Source organism: Equus quagga, chromosome 12, assembly GCF_021613505.1.
Source record: "Equus quagga isolate Etosha38 chromosome 12, UCLA_HA_Equagga_1.0, whole genome shotgun sequence".
Classification (NCBI taxonomy): domain Eukaryota; kingdom Metazoa; phylum Chordata; class Mammalia; order Perissodactyla; family Equidae; genus Equus; species Equus quagga.
The window spans coordinates 97,800,783-97,819,490 of NC_060278.1; the positions used below are offsets into that span (position 1 = coordinate 97,800,783).

The following is an 18,708-nucleotide window of genomic DNA, read 5'->3' on the forward strand; positions in this document are numbered from 1 at the left end:
TTTTTGTGTGAAATTATTAAATTTTGTTAGTTTTAAAAATGCTATGTAGCAGTTCCCTGGCAGATGTATGAAATGTACCAGGTCGAGATGCTGTAAGAGGAAACCGAATTACTGTACATATTTCACCTCATTCTCTTCATCAAAAGAGAAATAAATAGCAGAAGTGAGAGCAATGAGAATCATGATATTAACAGTGGTTGACACGAGTTCCGGCGTTTCTGAGGACCTGATACGGTTCTCAGCACATTCCGTGTATTTATTCATCCGATTCTCACAATGCCCCTGTAAGGTGGGTGCTATTTTTAATGCCCATTTTACAGACGGAGAGATTGAGGCACGGAGAGTTAAGTAACTTGCACGGGGTCGTGTAGCCAGTAAGTAGCAGATTCGAACTCCATCAGTCAGAATCTATGTTCTTTTTCTTTTTTCAACTTTTTAAAGTAAGTTTAGAGTTAGAGAAAAGTTCCAAAGACAGAGAGTTCCCATGCACCCTTCACCCACCTTCCCCTAATGTGACATCTTACCGAACTGCCGTGCAGAGACCAAAACCAGGAGATGAACCTTGCGCCATGCTGGTAACTGAACCACAGACCTTATCCGAAATTCGCCAGTTTTTCTACAAACGTCCATTTTCTGTTCGTCATCCCACATTGCATTTAGTTGTTGTCCCTCTTCTGGTTTTGGGTCTGTGACAGACCCCAAGTCTTTCATGACCTTGACACTGGTCAGGCATTTGGCCAAACGTCCCTCAATTTGGGTTTGTCTGATGTTTGCTCGTGATTAGATTGAGGTTGTGCGTTTGGGGCAAGGAGACCACACAAGTGATGTCGTGTCCTCAGTGCCTCTGATCAGGGGCTGCATGGCCTCGGTGTGTCTTATTACCGTGCCATTAACCTTGATCAGCAGAGTCCACGCCCTATAACCCCTGCGTTTAAATGCATTCCTTGTGCAGAGAGAGGAGAAAATGAAAACACAGAATATTCAGGATGCGTCGGCCGGCTTCACCTGTCCCTTGGGCTGAGCTGATACATAGGATGTGCTTTGCAAATGTGGATGGCCCTCCGAGTTTTAAGACAGGCTTAAAAACACCCGCTAGTGCCGGTGGGAGCAGGGACGAACAACACCCGAGTTCTGGGACTTTGGGATCATTTGAGCTGCAGAGATTGGAAGAGCGGGCCGGAGAAGGGCAAATAAATCCAGCCGAGATGAAAGGCGAGGGCCGCAGCTGCTCAGACCATCAAATCTTTAAAAGCAACGTGAGGTTTCAGGGCGAGGGGTGAGTTATGGCTCTTAGGACCCAGGACAAGACGGCTTTGATCTAAACGTGGGAGACATCTTAAGGGAAGCTGTGGCCTTTGCCTAAGTTATTCCAGGGGTGCATTAGGGGGACCCGGTTGGAATTTACAGGTCTGCACAAGGAACCTTACTGCTAATGGCAAACACTTGAACCAGGCAGCTTTGTAAGCAGAGGAGCGGAGTTGACGTTGGAGGGAACCGGCCGGCGCTCCTGCGAGGACCTGACGGGGAGGCACGTTTTATGAGGCTCTTTGCCCGTCATGCCGGACAGATGAGGATTTGCGATCTTAGGAGGCGGTCAGGGATTGCCGTGGGAGGTCATTTCGGTGCGCACTTGACCTCTCTATTTGAAAAAGTATCAATTTGGAGAAGGCTGTCTTTACTGGCAGGAAACTTTAGACCAGAGGCCTTCCCGTGGCTTTTTGGACAGCCACCCTGTCGCAAACCAGATGTTGGCCTCTGTTTGCCCCAGGGCGAGCCCCTGGCCTCCAGCGGGCTTTCTCCTCTGTGCCGAGCCAGCTGCCAGGGAGTTGTACGAGTGCCTTCTGCAGGGCCTCGCCGTTGCCACACAGCCTCGGTGCCTGCGGCTGGCGTCGCAAACCTGGTCCAGTCAGCCCAGCCGCAGGGACAACACGCAGGGGTCACGGCGAGGAGGAGGCGGACAAGGGTTTTCAGCCGGGCTAAATCCAAACCCCGCTGAAGCTATTAATGACCCTTCCAATGGGAGGGAAACTCCAGCAGGTGGGAGCTGGAAGAGCACTGAGATGAACAACACAGGCCCTGCAGTCAGACAGTCCTGGGTTCAGATCCCGGCTCTGCCACGTAGGACTCTGAGTTGCAGGTTGCAAGTTTCTTAACCTCTGTAGCTTCGATCTCTCACCTCCCACAAGTGTTACTGAAATGTGGAGCTTTCCCTGGCCACCCGCCTGCACCCCGCCTTCCCTCGCCCCCGCTCTCACCGTCTGACACGTTATCTTACACACTTACTCACTTTTAGCCCTCCCCGCTACGATGCCGGCTCCACCGAGGCAGTGGTTTCCGTCGTCTTGTCCATTGCTGTGTCCTCAGTGCTCAGGAGAGACTGGCACATCCTAGGTGCCCGGACAACGTTGGTGAGATGAGTGAAAAGGGGTCACCCTAGGGCTGCTCTGTTCTTGTTCCCCCTTGTCGGGCGGGAGGTAAACCGGAAAACCAAGGAAAGGGGCTTCGCGGAGCTCCCGGCGCGTGGTACGTGCTCAACGGTCAGAAACTGTCATCAAGGTCAGTTCACTCCCTTTTTAATTTATTCACTCAGTGAATAGCTATCGAATGTTTGCTACTGCCAGGTACCGTACTGGAAGCTGGAGATAGTGCCAAGAACGAGACAGACATTCTTTTTTGTTTCCAAAAATTATTTCCAGAGAGCCACGTGCTGCCTACTCTTCTAGAAACTGAGCAGAAACTGAAGAAAAGACAAAGTCCCCGCTCTCAAGGAGCCACATCCTATTGGGAATGAGAAACAATAATGTGTATCTCACACATAAGATGATTTCCGCGGGTGGACGTGCTACCAGCAGAAAAAAGTCAAAACCCGGGTAGAGTATAAGGTGGGGCTAGAGGGGGCTGGGGGCCACTTTAGCTGGACTGGTCAGGGGCGTTCCCTCTGAGCTGAGACCGACTGAGGAGCAGCCAGCTGGGGGAGGGGTCAGGGCCTCCCGCTGTGGTCCCCAGTCTCACAGCATCAGCACCACCTGGGAGAATGAGAGAAATCTCAGGCCTTTCCCGGAACCTGCGTAATGTGCTTTTTAACAGGATTTCCAGATGATTCCTGTGCCCACTAATGTTTGAGAAATGCCGGGCTACCAGAGGGTATTCCAGCCAGAGGGAGGAGCAAACGTAGAGGATGCTCTCGACGGCCAGGTGGCTGGAGGGAGGGGAGAGGGGTATCTTGGTTTGCTAGGGCCGCTGTAACAGGTACCACAAGCTGGGTGGTTTGGAACAGCAGAAATTTACTCCCTCACAGTTCTGAGGGCCAGAAGTCCAAAGGCAAGGTGTCTGCAGGGCTGGCTTCTTCTGGAGGCTCCAAGGGAACATCTGGTCCTCGCCTCTCTCCCAGCTGCTGGTGGCGGCCAGCAATCCTGGGCGGTCCTTGGTTGTAGACTCGTCGCTCCAGTCTCTGCCTCCATCTTCATGCGGCCCTCTTCCCTCTGTGCCCCGATTTCTCTCCTCTTAGGAGGACCGCACTCGTGGATCCGGGCCCACCCTAACCCAGTATGACCCATTTTTAACTTGATTACATCTGCAAAGACCCTGCTTCCAAGTAAGGTCACGTTCATAGAATATATCCTTTTGGGGGACACAGTTCAACCCACACCAAGGCGGAAAGGTGGGGCTCAGTGAAGCCAGAGCGGAGACGGGCCAGCCGGGCCTGTGGACGCAGTGAAGGGTTATAAGTGAGAAGCCAGGGAGGCTGTGACCGACCTGGAAAGGAGCTCTGGGCGGCTGTGAGGACAATGGACTGAACCCGAGGCAGGGTGGCTGCAGGAAAATCAATGAGGAAACCGTGCAGCCCCCGGGCAGGGAGATCCTCGGCAGTAAGAATACAGCCTTTGGTCTTGGGATCCACTGTGACCCCCGATCTGTTTCCACCGCCCTGAGTGAAGAAGTCGCACAGTCAAGCCTTCCCTGTGTTGTATCAGATCACGTCACTCCCCTGCTTAAAAGCCTCTGTCTAGGGCTTCCCATGCAATGAGAGATAAACGCCAGCGCCTTCCTGTGACTCCCTGCCGCCAGGCCCTGCGTGACAGCCCTGAAGCCCTCTCTGATCACATCATAACTTCTGCTACCCCCACCCCGTCCTCTCCATTTCACTCCCACTGGCTTTCTTTCCATTCTTCCCACCTTAGGGCGTTTGCACTTTGCTGTTCCCCAACCTGAAATGCCCTTTCCCCAGATCTCCATGTGGCTGGCTCCTCCCCATCCTTCTGCTCAACTGCCACCTCCTCCAAGAGGCCCTCCAACTTCATCAGTGCTCTGCATAACTGAAATTAACCAATACCCATGCCTGGTCTGGTGTGATCTCACAGTGGCCTCGCGACCCTGCGCCGTGCCTGTCATCACCTGGCGCCGCGGCCTGGACATCTTTTCATGCCGCACGTGTGGATCCGCGTGGGGTCGCTCTCTCCCCGGCAGCGTTTGTGCCCTCTTTGGCCCCTTCTCCCCCATCTCTGCCCCGGCAGTATTCCGACTCGTGTGGCAGAGACGCAGTGACAGGGCAGCCTGTCTGAAATGGCATTCTCAGGAATGCGGATTGCTTTATTGCCAGTTAAATGTGCTCTATGCTACCTGTGAATGAGGCCATTGTGACATTTAGCAACTGATTTGATCAAACCCAGATGTGGACTGGACTCCACGTGGAGCAAAGATGCAGGGGGACAGGCTCGGGGTGCGCGTTTTGGGTTTTTTAAGTCAGCAAAATGGGGAGACTACTCAGCGTCAGCAAGACAGACGTGGCGCCGCCCTTGCTGGCCTGTGGACCAGGCGTCCTTGTTGGTCTCAGAGCGAGAGCTCAGTCTGGGTCCCCCCAGTCCTTTGTTTTCATTTGGGGTCGGCTGTTTGGCCCTATCCAAGTTGTTTTGGTTTTTTTTTTTTTTTACTCTTCCCCGGATATTTTTGTTCCCGTTAATATTTTTTTAAATGGCAGGTCAATGAAACACGAGCATTGTTGACACCTCCGATGGTAATTATTAGCACACAAAGAATAATAACCCCAGCTACCATTTATTCACCGCTCACTCTGTGCTCGGCTCTGCCCTTTACCTGCCTCATCTCGCAGAATCCTTGTAATAAACCAGATCAACTAGGCTTAGTTCCATCTTACAGAGGGGGAAACTCAGGCTCGGAAAGGTCAACCACTTGCCCATAGTCACCAGGCCACATCCTGTGTGGATTCTCTGTTGTCTTCCACTTCTTCCAAGCTCTTAGATCCAACAAGACAGGACCCACCTCTTTCTCAAGGTAGAAACCTTGGCACCTACTGGGCACTCAGCAAAAGTTCATGGAATCGATGAGTGAATGTCTGAATGGAGGAATGCAGGTCGAGGGCGGGGCCAGCCTTGGCCTTCACCTCCTTGTATTCTGGGTGAAGAAAGGAAGCAAAGGCATCAGCCTATGAAGATCTGTGGGCTGTGCGTCTCTGGAACCTGGGCCGTGGTTGGGACCTGAGGGGTGGGGTCTCATTCAGGCTCACCTCTCTCTGCCCACCGGTGGCCTCTCCATCTTCTGCATTGTCTGCGGGCAACTTTTTGTATCAGCCACCAATTACATAGCCAGCCCTTTGGACTTACAGGCCTGGTATGTTTTCAGCACTTTTATTTTAACATTGACATCATTAGGACTTAATTAAGATGAATGAATATGTGCTTTTGAGTGTCGCTGTGGACCCAGAAGAGCAGGTCCCCCTGCTGTGGGGAAAGAAGTTGTAAGATGGATTCCAAAGTGGGTGACATGATGAGGGGCAGCTTGTCCGCTGGGCTCATCCGTGAGGCCTTCTTTGCACTGCCTGGGGTGGCCTGTCAGATCCGTGGGGGACAGTGAAGTCGAGTTGGCGGAAAAGAACTGAGGTGGGCGGTGACTTGTGCCATTTGCCACGGCTGCTGGTGGGCGGGCTGCACAGTCGCCGGCAGGGAGCCTGGCCTTGCCCTCTGCTCTGCCACCTCCTAACAGGACCCACTTCCTAGGTTGTGCTGGAGATTAAACAAGATAACGCGTGTAAAATGATGAGCCCTCAGGCAGGTAATAAGGGCTCCATAAATGGAGCTATTACTGTTACTTTATTATTATTTGTCCAACTGCTGATGCCAGGAACTGAGAGGCTTCCAAGGGCCTGGATTAAGTTAAAGCTGAGGTTGGCCCAGGAAAGGGAGGAGAGGTTTTCCGTAGTGACTGTCACCATCTCCTTAAGAGAGGAGGAAATGCCGAGGCCAACGAGCCCCAGAAGGGATGTGCAGAGTCCCCAGGAATCAGAGAAACGTGAATTTAAGACAACAAATGGCTACCACGTTAGTCCTACTAGGAAAGCCAAAATTCGCAAGTGCAATTATGCCAAGTGCTGGTGCGGCCGCAGGGCTGTGGGAACTGTCAGCACGCCGATGGGACCGTGCACCTGGCATCCCTGCCGGGAGCTGTCACCCACCCCTTAGGGAAGTTAGGTCTGGATGGCCTCGGCAGCCAGCTGTGCCTCTCCCGGTGAAACATCCTGAGGAAGCTCCACACAGGCCCACAAAGGCACGAGTCCGAGGATGCTCACGGCAGTCTTGTTGTGCATGGAGATGGAGGTATCCCAGGTGGTCTCCTGGAGGAGGGAGCAGGAGAGACATGGAGAACGGCCCTGAGGGAGGGCCGGGCCGCTGCCAGGACGACTGGCGAGACGCACCCACAGCAATGTGGATGGAGCCCGAGCACTTAATGCTGGGCGAAAAAACTGAGAAACCACATGAGATATAAAGTAATGAAATGTAACAGACAGACACACCCACAGCAACATAGATGGGTCTTAAGAACTTGATACCGGGTGAAAAAAATGAGAAACCTAAGAAACATGACACATCGAATTTACAGAAATTATATACCTGCCCACAAAACACTAGTGCACTTTTTGCAAGAACACATACCAATGAAAGGATGCACGCCAGACACACTAGTTATTGCCTGTGGCTTGATGGGGAGTGAGAGGAAACAAATTTTTAAACCAAGAGAGGTCCGGGTGCACTACTGAGAAAATGTGTCATGAACTGAATTAATTCAACATTAGCCCCTGATGTTTTGCAGGATGAGAAAAAGGGATGCTTTCCATACGAGTTCCCTGACGTTGGTGGAGGCACAGTTCCAGGGACATAAAGAATTCCTCTGTCCTCTGTATAGTAGGCACATATGTCAGTCTGTGAGCTCAGGCAGGTGCAAAAATAGAACGCACTTTATTCTTGGTATTTCAACAAAATTTCTATTCTGAGCCGCCGTTCCCCTGGGCTGGTGGGAAAGTTGCATCTTAGACTTTTAGGGCTTCCCCTACACTCTCCAGAATTTAGGCCGTGCTTCTGGAATCTTACCCAGTGCCAGTGTGTTGTGGGGTCGGGGGCTCATCCGGTCCTCCAGCACTGTGACCCAGGCTGCCCCCGAGTCGCCCACTCTCTCGGTCCGTGAGGCCCCTTCTCATCTGCAGCTCTTCACTGCTGTGTCTGCCACAGCAGAGGCACAGGAATCTTCCACTGTTTTGCCTGTCTAGACGAGAGGTCACAAACTGGAAACCCACAGGCTGCATACACCCTGCACGTGTGTTTTTGTTTTGTCCGACTAATCTGTATTTGTTGCCTACATTTAAAAATCAGGAAATTTCATGTACAAACTCAGATTTCTGGCTTCTCTTGAAAAATCAGAAGCCCTGGCTACACTAGACTCATGTTTCTAGGTGACAGAGGTTGGCTGGAGCTGAGCAGCGCTGTGTCAGTTAGCAATGCATTTGGCTGCAAGTAACAAAAAGCCCAACTAACATTGGCTTAAACCATAAGGTATTTATTGTGTGTTTGCAAGAAGTCTAGACCCCAAGGTTGATTTGGCAGCTCACATCCTGAGGTGGCTGCTGTAACTTTAGGGTGTTACATCCTCACATGATCCAGGGGCGGAGCCAGCAGGGGAACAAAAGAAAAGTCTTTCCCAGAAGCCCCTTGGCCAGAACTAGGTTACATGGCCACCTGGAGCTGCTATGAGGGAAATTGGGAAAGCAAGGAGAGAAGCTGACAAGGAGAAAGGAGTTGGGAATGCCTACTGGGAGCCAAATAGTGTCTGCCACAAACTGCCACTGCCTTAATAGAAATTGTGCATTCCAGTTTGCCTCAATCCCCACCACTCCCTATTGTCCCCCAACACTGAAGCTCTGTGTCAGTTGCCATTTATTGTTGTGGCTGCTCTAGCTTCTCCCTCACCTCCCTCACCTGTTGGACCCATAAGGTTTTGAGCTCAGCCTATCTCAGACTGAGCACACCCGGCCACTTCCAATTCGGGGGTCTTCCTGCTTTCTCAGCAGCTGTGTGTGGATACAGAGACCAGAATCTCTGCCCCATGGCTCCATGTTCATTCTCATTCTCTTTCTCCCCCCGCTCCTTACCCTTCCCTCTTGCCCCACCCCATTTCTCTAGCCAGGAGAATTGCTCCACCCTTAAGAAAATCCCCCTTCCTTCGTATTTCCTATGAAGCCATTTTAGCTACATCAGTCTAATTCTTAGCCCGCCAACGGGAGTCAGTCCATGAACTGTTACTGGCCTGTGATCACATAAATACAGAACCAAGAGTAACAGTGAGAAACTGCCACAGCAATTAGATGTTGCCCCAACATGCAAGCACATGCTCATAGATTCGGCTCATAGTGCAGAGTGTAGACCTCTTCAGGAGTTCTTGAATCACACAGGGAATTGCTTGTGGCATGGGTCACATGCTAGTCATGCGCAGCAAACCACGCCTTTGTCCCCAAAGGGTTAAACATTTTATAACTAGTCCTTCACGGAGAGTTCCAGAAGCATTAGCCTGCACCTCAAATCCTCCAGACTTTGGGGCCTGAACTTTGGTCCACGGGAGCCAGGATAAGTCATTTCTGCTATTTCTCCTGCCCACTTGCACATCCCAGCTCAGGGCCCGTGACCTGGCGGTGACTGTCTGGGAGGAGAAATCCCATCGTACATCAAAACGTGGCGGTGACACGCTTGCCTTCCTCCCCTCATCCCGGACGCGCTTTCCTCTTCTCACTGTGATGGCGCGTGAGGAGTCTCCGGTGGGGGAAGGGAGAGTGAAATCGAATCGTCCACCGCGGGCCACCACGGTTTCTAATTGTCTGATCCATCGTGTCAGATCTGCCCTGGGATCCAGCAGGCCGCTCCGCACGGTCCTCTGGATTGCACAGCTGGTGCGGGGCGCGCGGGGTTCTGCCGTGTCGCAGGCGGGCCCCGACCCTTTTATACGATCGTCTCTGGTCCTTGGGCAAACAGGAAGGCTCAGGATTGTGTACAAATACCTGCGCAGTAAACACGTGCGCGTGCCGATTTACACGGAGCGTGTCCCCCCGGCAGACCCCGGCCCTCCTCTTGACAGCGTCATAAAGGAGGATGGGTCTCTTCGAACTGACGGCATTTGAAAGATCCCAAATCTCACCATGTTGTAAGCGGGCGGCCCCTGCGTGCAGGCGCTGTTTTGTGATCTGAGCGAGTGGCGCGTGGTGCCTGGGCAGCCGGGCCAGCTCGTCTTCCCTCGTTGGGGAGAGCCTTCTGCAGGGAATCTCTGCAGCCTGCTTAGATGAAGCCACAATATTTGCCAGCAAAGGCAGAGAAAAAGATGGAAAGGGAGCATGAGGTTGATGCTGAAAGAGTAGGGACAAAAATTGTTCCCTGAACTCGGCGTGGGGTGGGGGGAATCCCAGAGACGCAGATGCCGTCTCTTCTCTCAGGGCTCAAGGTGTGGCGGGTCCAGAGTTGGGGCAGAGGGAGGGATCCTGATCTTTCTGGAGCTCTCGGGACCCTTCCTTTGCTGTTGTCTGAGAGCCAGGCTGTGAGACAGTCCTGGGAGGCAGCGAGAACAGCAATTTTCTTTTCCTTTTAATTGAGGTAAAATTCACGTAACATAAAATTAACCATTAACCATTTTGAAGCGTTAGAGTTCAGTGGCGTTTAGTGCATTCACAATATCCTGCAACCTCCACTTCTATCTAATTCAAAACATCTTCCTTCCTCAAAGGGAAACCCCATACCCATTAAGCTGTCACTCCCAATTCCTCCCTCCCCCCACCGCCGGCAACCCCTTATCTACTTTCTGTCTCTATGGACTTGCCTATTCTGTATATTTCATATAAACTATGGAAATAATGCAACATGTGGCCTCTGGTATGTAGCTCCTTTCACTCAGCATGTTTTCAAGACTCACCCATGCTGGAGCACGTATCAGTACTCCCTTCCTTTTTACAGCTGAATACTACTCCATTGGGTGGATGGGCCACATTTTGTTTATCCTTTCATCACTTGATGGACATCTGGGCTGTTCCACCTTTGGCTGTTGTGAATAGTGCTGCCGTGAATGTGAGTGTGCCAGTTTTTGTTTGAACACTTGTTGTCAGTTCCTTTGGGTATCCTCCCAGGAGTGGAATTGCTGGGCCCTATGGTAGTTCTCCTTAACTTTTTGAGACATCATCAAACTGTTTTCCATGGTGGTTGCACCATTTTGTATTTCCAGCAGCAACGCACAAGGGTTCCAGTTTCTCCACATCCTTGCCAACACTTATTATTTCCCGTTTTGTGTTCTTTGGGGGTTTTTATGGCCAACCTAGGAGATACGAAGGAGCCGCAGATTTCAGCTCAGATGTTGTTGGCGAGTCACGGGGCTGTCCCGACTCGGAGTTTCTGTAGCTGGATGACGCTGTCCCCCTTGGAGCATGGACCAGCAGCATCGAACAAGTCACTACACACAACAGCATCCAATGCTGGGAACGTCTTTCTTGGTACCAATGTCCATCTCCCGGTGCGGTATCACCCACTTCACATGCTCACTGTGGTGAAGGACCAGGAGTTTTCCTTAATTTAGTGTAAAATACAACAAAAATGAATCACTAGAACGTCCTTTCTCAGTGGGGACAATATCACCCAAGGGAGCAAAAACTGGTTTCCAGGAGTGGCGGGGGCAAAAACATCTTACTCTTTCGCTTTTAAGCACAAATATATATAAGTACCTAGCAGATATACAGTATGTCTGAAATATTAACATTTCCTAGGGGAGTGGCAATTAGGGGGAAAGTGTTCAAAAGGATGGGAGGGGGGAGAAGAATGGAAATAATTAAAAAATTTGAGAAAAAAGGAAAATTTTTGAAAGGCGTACAAATGACAAGCTTGATTTTTTGCTATCAGATTCAGCGGACAATGGATGTCCTACCCCCTGGCTCTGGATTTCTGTGTTTCTCTCGTCGTGGATTGGTAATAAACAGTTTGCAGGCAGGCTGCAGTCTGCCACCCACTCTTTGGTAGTGCCACACGAATGCACCGCCACCTTTTGATCCATTGGGAAGTATCTTCCTTCCTGTGTATTCACTTGATTGTGTTCTATCTCTCCTCTCTGAACGTAGGTGTCAGCTCCTTGCTTATGGTAATATCTACAACAGTGCCTGGCGCAGTAATATTTGGTACAATCACTAGGAAATGAATTGTTGATGAGTAAATGAATATCCACTTAAAAATTGTTTTATTGAGCCAGGTGTTAAAAGGCTACTTTTACTTAAAACCCAAGAAAACCAAGCAACCAAAAAAAAGATGGCAGTGCTTCGTGAGTCAGGTGACCTGCAGAATAGTGGTATCTTCAATGAGAAAGAAGCATATTTTGTTCTCACCTGGAAGTCCAAACTGATGTGGCGGTTCTGGTCTACAGACATGACAGGGGCCCAGGCTCCTTCTGTCTTGTTGCTCAGCCAGGGGATCCAAGACGGCCCCATGCCTCAGGGAAATGGGACCCAGCCCTGCCCTTCAGGGCACAACCAGGAAGTTGCACACTTTAATTTACCCCACGTCCCTTGTCTAGAATTCTTCACACCGCCACACCACCCACAGGGGAAGCTGGGTAATATAGTGCTTATTCTAGTCAGCCATGGGCCCGGCTTGAAAGCAGAGATTCTGTTCATATGAGAGGGAAGAGGTGGATGGATGTTGGGGGCCTCCAGCAGGACCTGCCTCCATCACCTTACGAGAGAATGCCTTCCTCCTCTTGTGCTTGTCTTCCCCAACCTTCAGTGGACGTTCCACCAGCCAGACAAGGGCAAGAAGTCAGAGTTTAACATTCCAGCTCGAGGCAGGTCCATTTGCAAAACCCGCCAGAGACCACCTACTGCGGTACAAGATTTCCAGGGCCACGTGCCCCCTTTTGGCCGGGTCCTCTCTGGCATGGGACGGGTCTCCCTGCAGGGGCCCATGACTGCCCTCGGCACACTGCAGTGTGTTCAGCTGTCCATTCTTCAGATGACCCTGGGTCACAAAATAAAAACACACTGGAGGCTGTTTTGGAGAAAGGATACCAAGGGATGAGTCTGTGGCCTGTTTGTTTCCAAACCTGCCCTAAGTCGTCACTGAGAAGGTTGACACAAAAGACAAGAGAAATCAGGAGAGAAACACTGCATCCGGGAGTCTTCCTAAGGCAGGCCTGATCCTAAGCTTCACAGGTACGGTTGCCATGGCAACCAGGACCCAGAAAATGGCCTGGAATGGAATAGGCTGGCCTGGATCTTCTGCTAGATGTGTCTGCACAGGCTCTTGAGGACAGAATGGGATCCCGGCATGCCACAGCAGTGTGGACAAATTCGGTGGTTTCTGGCCCTTAGACAGGCCCCGAGGGAATGGAGATCGGGAGAGAATGCTCAGAGGTGGCCATGTTCCCGGTTCTTGCTTTCTTCACCTGGCTAGCTCCTACTCATCCTTCAGAGATTAGTGTAGATGTCACTTCCTCCAGGAAGCCTTCCCTGGCCCCAACCCCTCCCAGCTATTGTTATAGAACCCCTCGCTGTGCCCCTCGAGCTCCTGGGGAAAGCACATCCTGGCAGCTTCCTTCTCCACCACCTTCCCAGTGCCCAGCCCACACCCCGCACCTGGATAGAGAGATCGTTTATTTTGTAGACTCACTTTGGAACCATTTCACTATTTTCTATAATTATAAAACACATTTGAAAAAGTAATTCCTAAAGTTTGATAGCAAACTGTTATGAACATAACTGTATGTTGAGCTGGCGGCATAACCAGGCAGAGAGAAGAATTTATTTACCCATATTTTCACTCTTTTTTTCTCTTCCTTCCTGATATTTCAGGATTTCTTTTTTCTCTCTCTCTCTCTGTCCAAGAACTTCCTGGACCCTTTCTTTCGAGGTGGATCTGTGGTGACAGGTTCTCTTCCTTTTCCTTCATTTGAGACTGTCTTGATTTTCCCTTCATTCCTCAAGGATGTTTGCTCTGGATGTGGAATTCTCGGTTGACACACTTGAAAAATGTTATGCCACATCCTTCTGGCCACTAAAAATTGACAGACCTGTTCTCAGATTGATAGGTCAATGCCAAATTTACCCATAGAAGCCAAAACAGTCTTGAAAAAGAGAATTTTTTGGAGAAGTTACACTACGTCATGTCAAAACTCACTGCGAAGCTCCAGTAATCAAGACAGGATGGAATCGGTTTAGGGTCCATACATCAGTGGAACAGACTAGAGAGTCCAGAAATAAACTCTCACATTTATTGTCAGTTAATTTTTGGCAGAGATGCCAAGTAATCCAGTGGAGAGAGGGTAAACTTTTTACAGGGGTGCTCGCAGTACTGGATACGAAAAGATTAATTTGGACCTTTACCTCACCCTGTACCCAAAAATTAACTTACAGTAGGTCATAGACCTAAATGTAGCAGTAAAACTATGAAATCTTTAGAAAAAAACATAGGAAAGAATCTCTATGACCTGGGTTAGGCAGCGAAAGTGAGACCCCTGAAAGAAAAAATTGATAACTTAAAAGCTTTTCTGCTTCAAAAGATGCCGTTAAGAAAGTGAAAAGGCAAGCTACAGACTGAGAGGTCATATTTGCATATCATAATCTGATAAAGAACTTGTGTCCAGAATAACAAAGGAACTCTTACAACTCACTAGTAAGAGGACAAACCTAACTTGTCTTAAAAATGGGCAAAAGATTTGACTAGATCTTCATCAAAGAAGATAAATGGCTGATATGCCCATGAAAAGATGCTCACCATAGTCATTAGGGAAATGCTACTTCGAGTCACCATGAGATGCCACTACATACCTGCTAGTCTGGCTGTAATCAGAAAGACTGGAAATACCACGTGCTGGAGAAACTGGAACCCTCGCGCATCGCTAGTGGGGGTGTAAAATGACACAGCCGCTCTGGGAAAGAGTTTGGCCGTTTCTTAAAAAGCAAGACATGCTCTTACCACGTGTTTCCACAATCTTACTTCCAGGGATCAGCCCAAGAGAAAGAAAAGCATATAGCCGCGCAAGGACCTGGACACAAGTGTTTACAGCAGCATTATCCATAGTAGCCAAAAATTGGATGTAGTGCATCTGTACCATGGAATACTATTCAGCAGTAAAAAGAAATGAACTATGGATATACATTACAACAGGCATGGGCTTTTTAAGCGTTATGCTGAAGGAAGGAGGCCAGATCATATGAGTACATTTTGTATGATCCCATTTCTAGGAAATTTCTAGAAAAGGCAAAACTCTAGAATCAGCAACAGGTCAGTGGCTGCCTGACGCTATGGGGCAGTGGGAGTTGACTGCAAATGGCCAGGAAGGAACTTTGGGGATGACAAAAATGTTCTAAAACTCCATTGTGGTGACGGTTGCACAGTTATATCAATTTACTTAAAAAATCATCCAACTGACACTTACACTGGAGGAATTTTATAGTATATAAATTATACCCTGAAAAACAGTTTTAAAGAGAAGCAGCAACAGCAGCATAGAGTCGTGTTGAAAACCCAGACGGGAGCCAGACTGCCTGGGTTCCAGCCCCAGCGTTGTCACTCGCTCTCTGTGTTGCCTTGGGTGCATTACTTAACTTTTCCGTGTCTCGCTTTCCCCACGAAGAGCTCAGAATGGAACCTGACACACTCGAGCTCGCGGCTGTCGTTGCTGTGGCTCCCGCTTCTCTCTGGGCTCCTTTCCCGTGGGCCATCCTCCTGTTTCTCTACCTGCCGCGCTAGTTCCTGCCTCAGGGTCTTTGCACCAGTGACTGTGAATACCCCTCCCCTGGATGTTTCCATCACTGGCTGCTTCTTAGCTTTCATGTCTCAGCCCACCGGTCACCTCAGAGGCCTTCCCAGACCAGCCTATCTTCAACGACACCCACCCACTCATTCGTGTCCTCATTCGAATACTCACTAAATAGCGTTTTCTAGTAATGGTAGTGTTTCTATTCCCATCCCATAGATGGGGCAACTGAAGCTCAGAGGGTAAAGTCACGTTATTCATTTATTCAAAACGTAATTATTACCACCTCACACCCCTTAGGACGGCTACTGTCCAAAAAAAGCAGAAAATACGTGTTGACAAGACGTGAAGAAATTGGAACTCTGCTGCACTCTTGGTGGGAGTGTCAAATGGTGCAGTTGCTGTGGAAAACAGTATGATTGTTCCTCAAAAAATTAAAGACAGAATTACCATGTGACCCAGCAATTCTACTTCTGGGTGGATACCCAAAAGAACTGAAAGCAGGGTCGCGAAGAAACATTTATACACCCGTGTGTCCACGGCAGTGTTATTTGCAATAGCCAGAAGGTGGGAGCAACTCACGTGTCCATCAGCAGAGGAGTAAATGAACGGGATGTGGTCTACACTTAGAATGGATCACTATTCAGCCTTAAAAGGAAAGGAATTCTGACACAGGCTACAGCGTGCATGAACCTCGAGGACATTGTGCTGAATGAAATAAGCCCATCTCAAAGGACAACTACTGTATGATTCCACTCATACAAGGCCCCTAGAGCAGCGAAATTCATAGAGACGGAAAGAAGAATGGTGGCTGCCAGGGGCCGGGGGAGGGGGATGGGAGTCAGTGTTTAATGGGTGCACAGTTCCGGTTTTGTGAGGTGAAAAAAGTTCTAGAGATGGATGGTGGGGATGATGCACAGCCATGTGAATGTACTTAATGCCCTGAACTGCACACTTAAAAATGATTAAAATGGGGCCGGCCCAGTAGTGTAGCGGTTAAGTTTGTGTGCTCCACTTTGGGGCCTGGGGTTTGCCGGTTCGGATCCTGGGTGTGGACATGGCACCGCTTGGCATGCCGTGCTGTGGCAGGCGTCCCATATATAAAGTAGAGGAGGATGGGCACGGATGTTAGCTCAGGGCCAGTCTTCCTCAGCAAAAAGAGGAGGATTGGCAGCAGATGTTAGCTCAGGGCTAATCTTCCTCACCAAAAAAAAGGTTAAAATGGTAAATTTTATGTTATGTACGTTTACTACAATTTCTTTAAATAAATAATTTTTTTAAAACATGATTATCGAGTACCAGAAAGTGTTGTGTGCTATCTTGTTTATTTCTCACCACAGTCCTTTGATGAAGGTGTCATTTTGTTCATTATGGAGAACACTGAGGTTCAGAGACATCTGGTAACTTGCTGAGGCCACAGGTCTGTGCCAGCCAGTCAGTCCTCACGACCCCAGCTCTCCACTGCATGCCTGTCCTCCATGCCCCCTCGGACTCTGACACAGCTCACCTGTACCCTGTTCCTCCTTCCGCAGGCACGGCGGGCATCTACCAGGGAGCCAACGGACTGAGCAACGCGGCCGGGTTCGGGAGTGTGCACCAGGTAGGCGTAGCTCCCCGCTGGTTGTTCCCTCCATTCTTTCCTTAAATCAGGGCGCCCAGAGAGCCCACTCGTGCCCACGATCCCCGCCAGAAACCCAGCCTCTTATTCCCTGCGTTTGGAGACTACAGGAGCCAGATTGTGCCAAAGGTCATTGGAAAGACAGAGTGTACAGGCAGAGAAATGAGAATTCCTAGAAGATTTCCAGAAAGACACAGACGGTATCACATGCTCCATCTTGACCTGAGCCCAAGACCCCCATTAACTGTTGACTCTAGAATATGCGAATGCAAAGGCCGTGTGCTTTTCGCCAGGCCCTGAGCTGCTCAAGGGTGCAGATGCATCTTCTGGCCTCTGCATCCCAGAGTCGAGGGCCCGGCGCACAGTGGGGGCTTTACAAGTGTTTTTTCTATAGAACTCAGTCACCTGGAAAGATGAGTAGTGTGATTCTCTTGGTTTCACTTCGAGAGTGAGTTAAGAATTAACCTGCTAAGGGCGTGTGGGGAGCCTGTACTGTTTGTGTACCTTTCCTCTCATTCTCCAGTTATTTCACAGCCAAAGGTTAACCTGCGTTCAGGCTAGCGTTTCAACAAAACTGCCCTGAGGAGGGGGCTTTAGGGATATTTAAAATCTTGAAATATGAGGAATGCACTGTTTCTTCCTCAGTGAGCTGAAGAATCTAAATGAGTGAAACCTTGGAACATAAGAAAATTGTTTCCTATAAGTTGATATTATTCCAGTGTCTTATATACATAGATAAAATACTTGTAAATGAGACAGTACTTTTTACTGTGTGTTCTTCACCCTGGGTGTCTGTCCTTTTCACCGTAAGAGCTTGTCAAAAACACAGCCTCCCTAAATGCCCCCCCTGGGAATTCCAATTCTGTAGGCCTGGGATGAACTTTCCTGGGTGAACAGGGTGAACAGGAAGCTGGACTTTCCCTGAGTCTCTTGCAAGCTGAGAAGCGCTGGTTTCTGGTGCCGGTGGAGCAGAATACTTGGAACAATGACTGTGTGGGAGAGTGGGAACCTCTCGTTGGTTTAAGCACAGCTTGATCAAAGAGGATGGGCGTTCTTCAGTTTATTCTCCAAGATTCCTCATACAAGACTCTGGGTCCCTAGTGCTGTGTGGGTGCTGCGTACTTGCTCCCGTCACGAACCTAAAGCATCATCTAGTCTCCTGGGTACATGCGTGTGGTCTGTATCACTCATCCATTTGTTCATTAATTTATCCAGTATTTATTGAGCTCCTGTAGGTGCCCCACACTTTTCCAGGCACTGGGGATACAACCGTGATCAAGATGGCTCCCATTGGGTCCACCCCCACGTCCCTCAGGGTGCCCCTGCTGACCTCCAGTTGCCAGTCTCTGCGTCCCCCTGGGCCCAAGGGTGTTTTCCAGAACCAATGATGGCACAGGCAGGATCTGCTGGGGGATTAAAACCCTGAGGGGAGGTGGGCAGCTCTAAACAAAGACTGGCTGGTGTGTAAACACCCCGGCTCGCTTGCCGCTGGACGGATCGTTCTGAGATGTGTGTTTTATCCGATCCCAGCATTTGCCCAGTAGAAGTCAGCCCCAGTCCCCACTCAGAGGCCCCCGTACCGGCTGCCCTCCCTTCTTCCCTTCACTGTCTCCCTTCCCCAGGCCCCAGCGGGTGCCCCCTTTCCTCGCAAATGTGCTACTTGTGCTTGAATCCTTGCCTCAGGTCTGGGGGAAGCCCCTGCCCTCATACAGCTTTTATTCTAATGCGAGAGAGACTCAGAGACCCACCCCACGAGGCCCCTTGCCCTCATCTGCCTGTGGCTGGGCCCACTGAAGGCCCAGGTCCAGACAGGCTGCCTCACTCACCACCGTGTGTCTGTCCCTTTCCAGGACTATCCTTCCTACCCCGGCTTCCCCCAGAGCCAGTACTCCCAGTATTACAGCTCATCCTACAGCCCTCCGTACGTCCCAGCCAGCAGCATCTGCCCGTCCCCCCTCTCCACGTCCACCTATGTTCTCCAGGAGGCATCTCACAACGTCCCCAACCAGAGTTCTGAGCCACTTGCCGGTACG

General features: G+C 50.1%; 1 protein-coding gene across 1 annotated transcript in view; it reads left to right on the plus strand.

The window, feature by feature from the left end:
- The window catches only part of EYA2 (EYA transcriptional coactivator and phosphatase 2), a 251,791-nt gene that overhangs the window by 134,412 nt on the left and 98,671 nt on the right, over nucleotides 1-18,708 (plus strand). Inside the window, exons 6-7 of the mRNA XM_046678181.1 lie at nucleotides 16,590-16,657; nucleotides 18,526-18,703. Of these exons, the coding sequence (XP_046534137.1) occupies nucleotides 16,590-16,657; nucleotides 18,526-18,703 (246 nt within the window). The remainder of the gene's footprint in view (nucleotides 1-16,589; nucleotides 16,658-18,525; nucleotides 18,704-18,708) is intronic.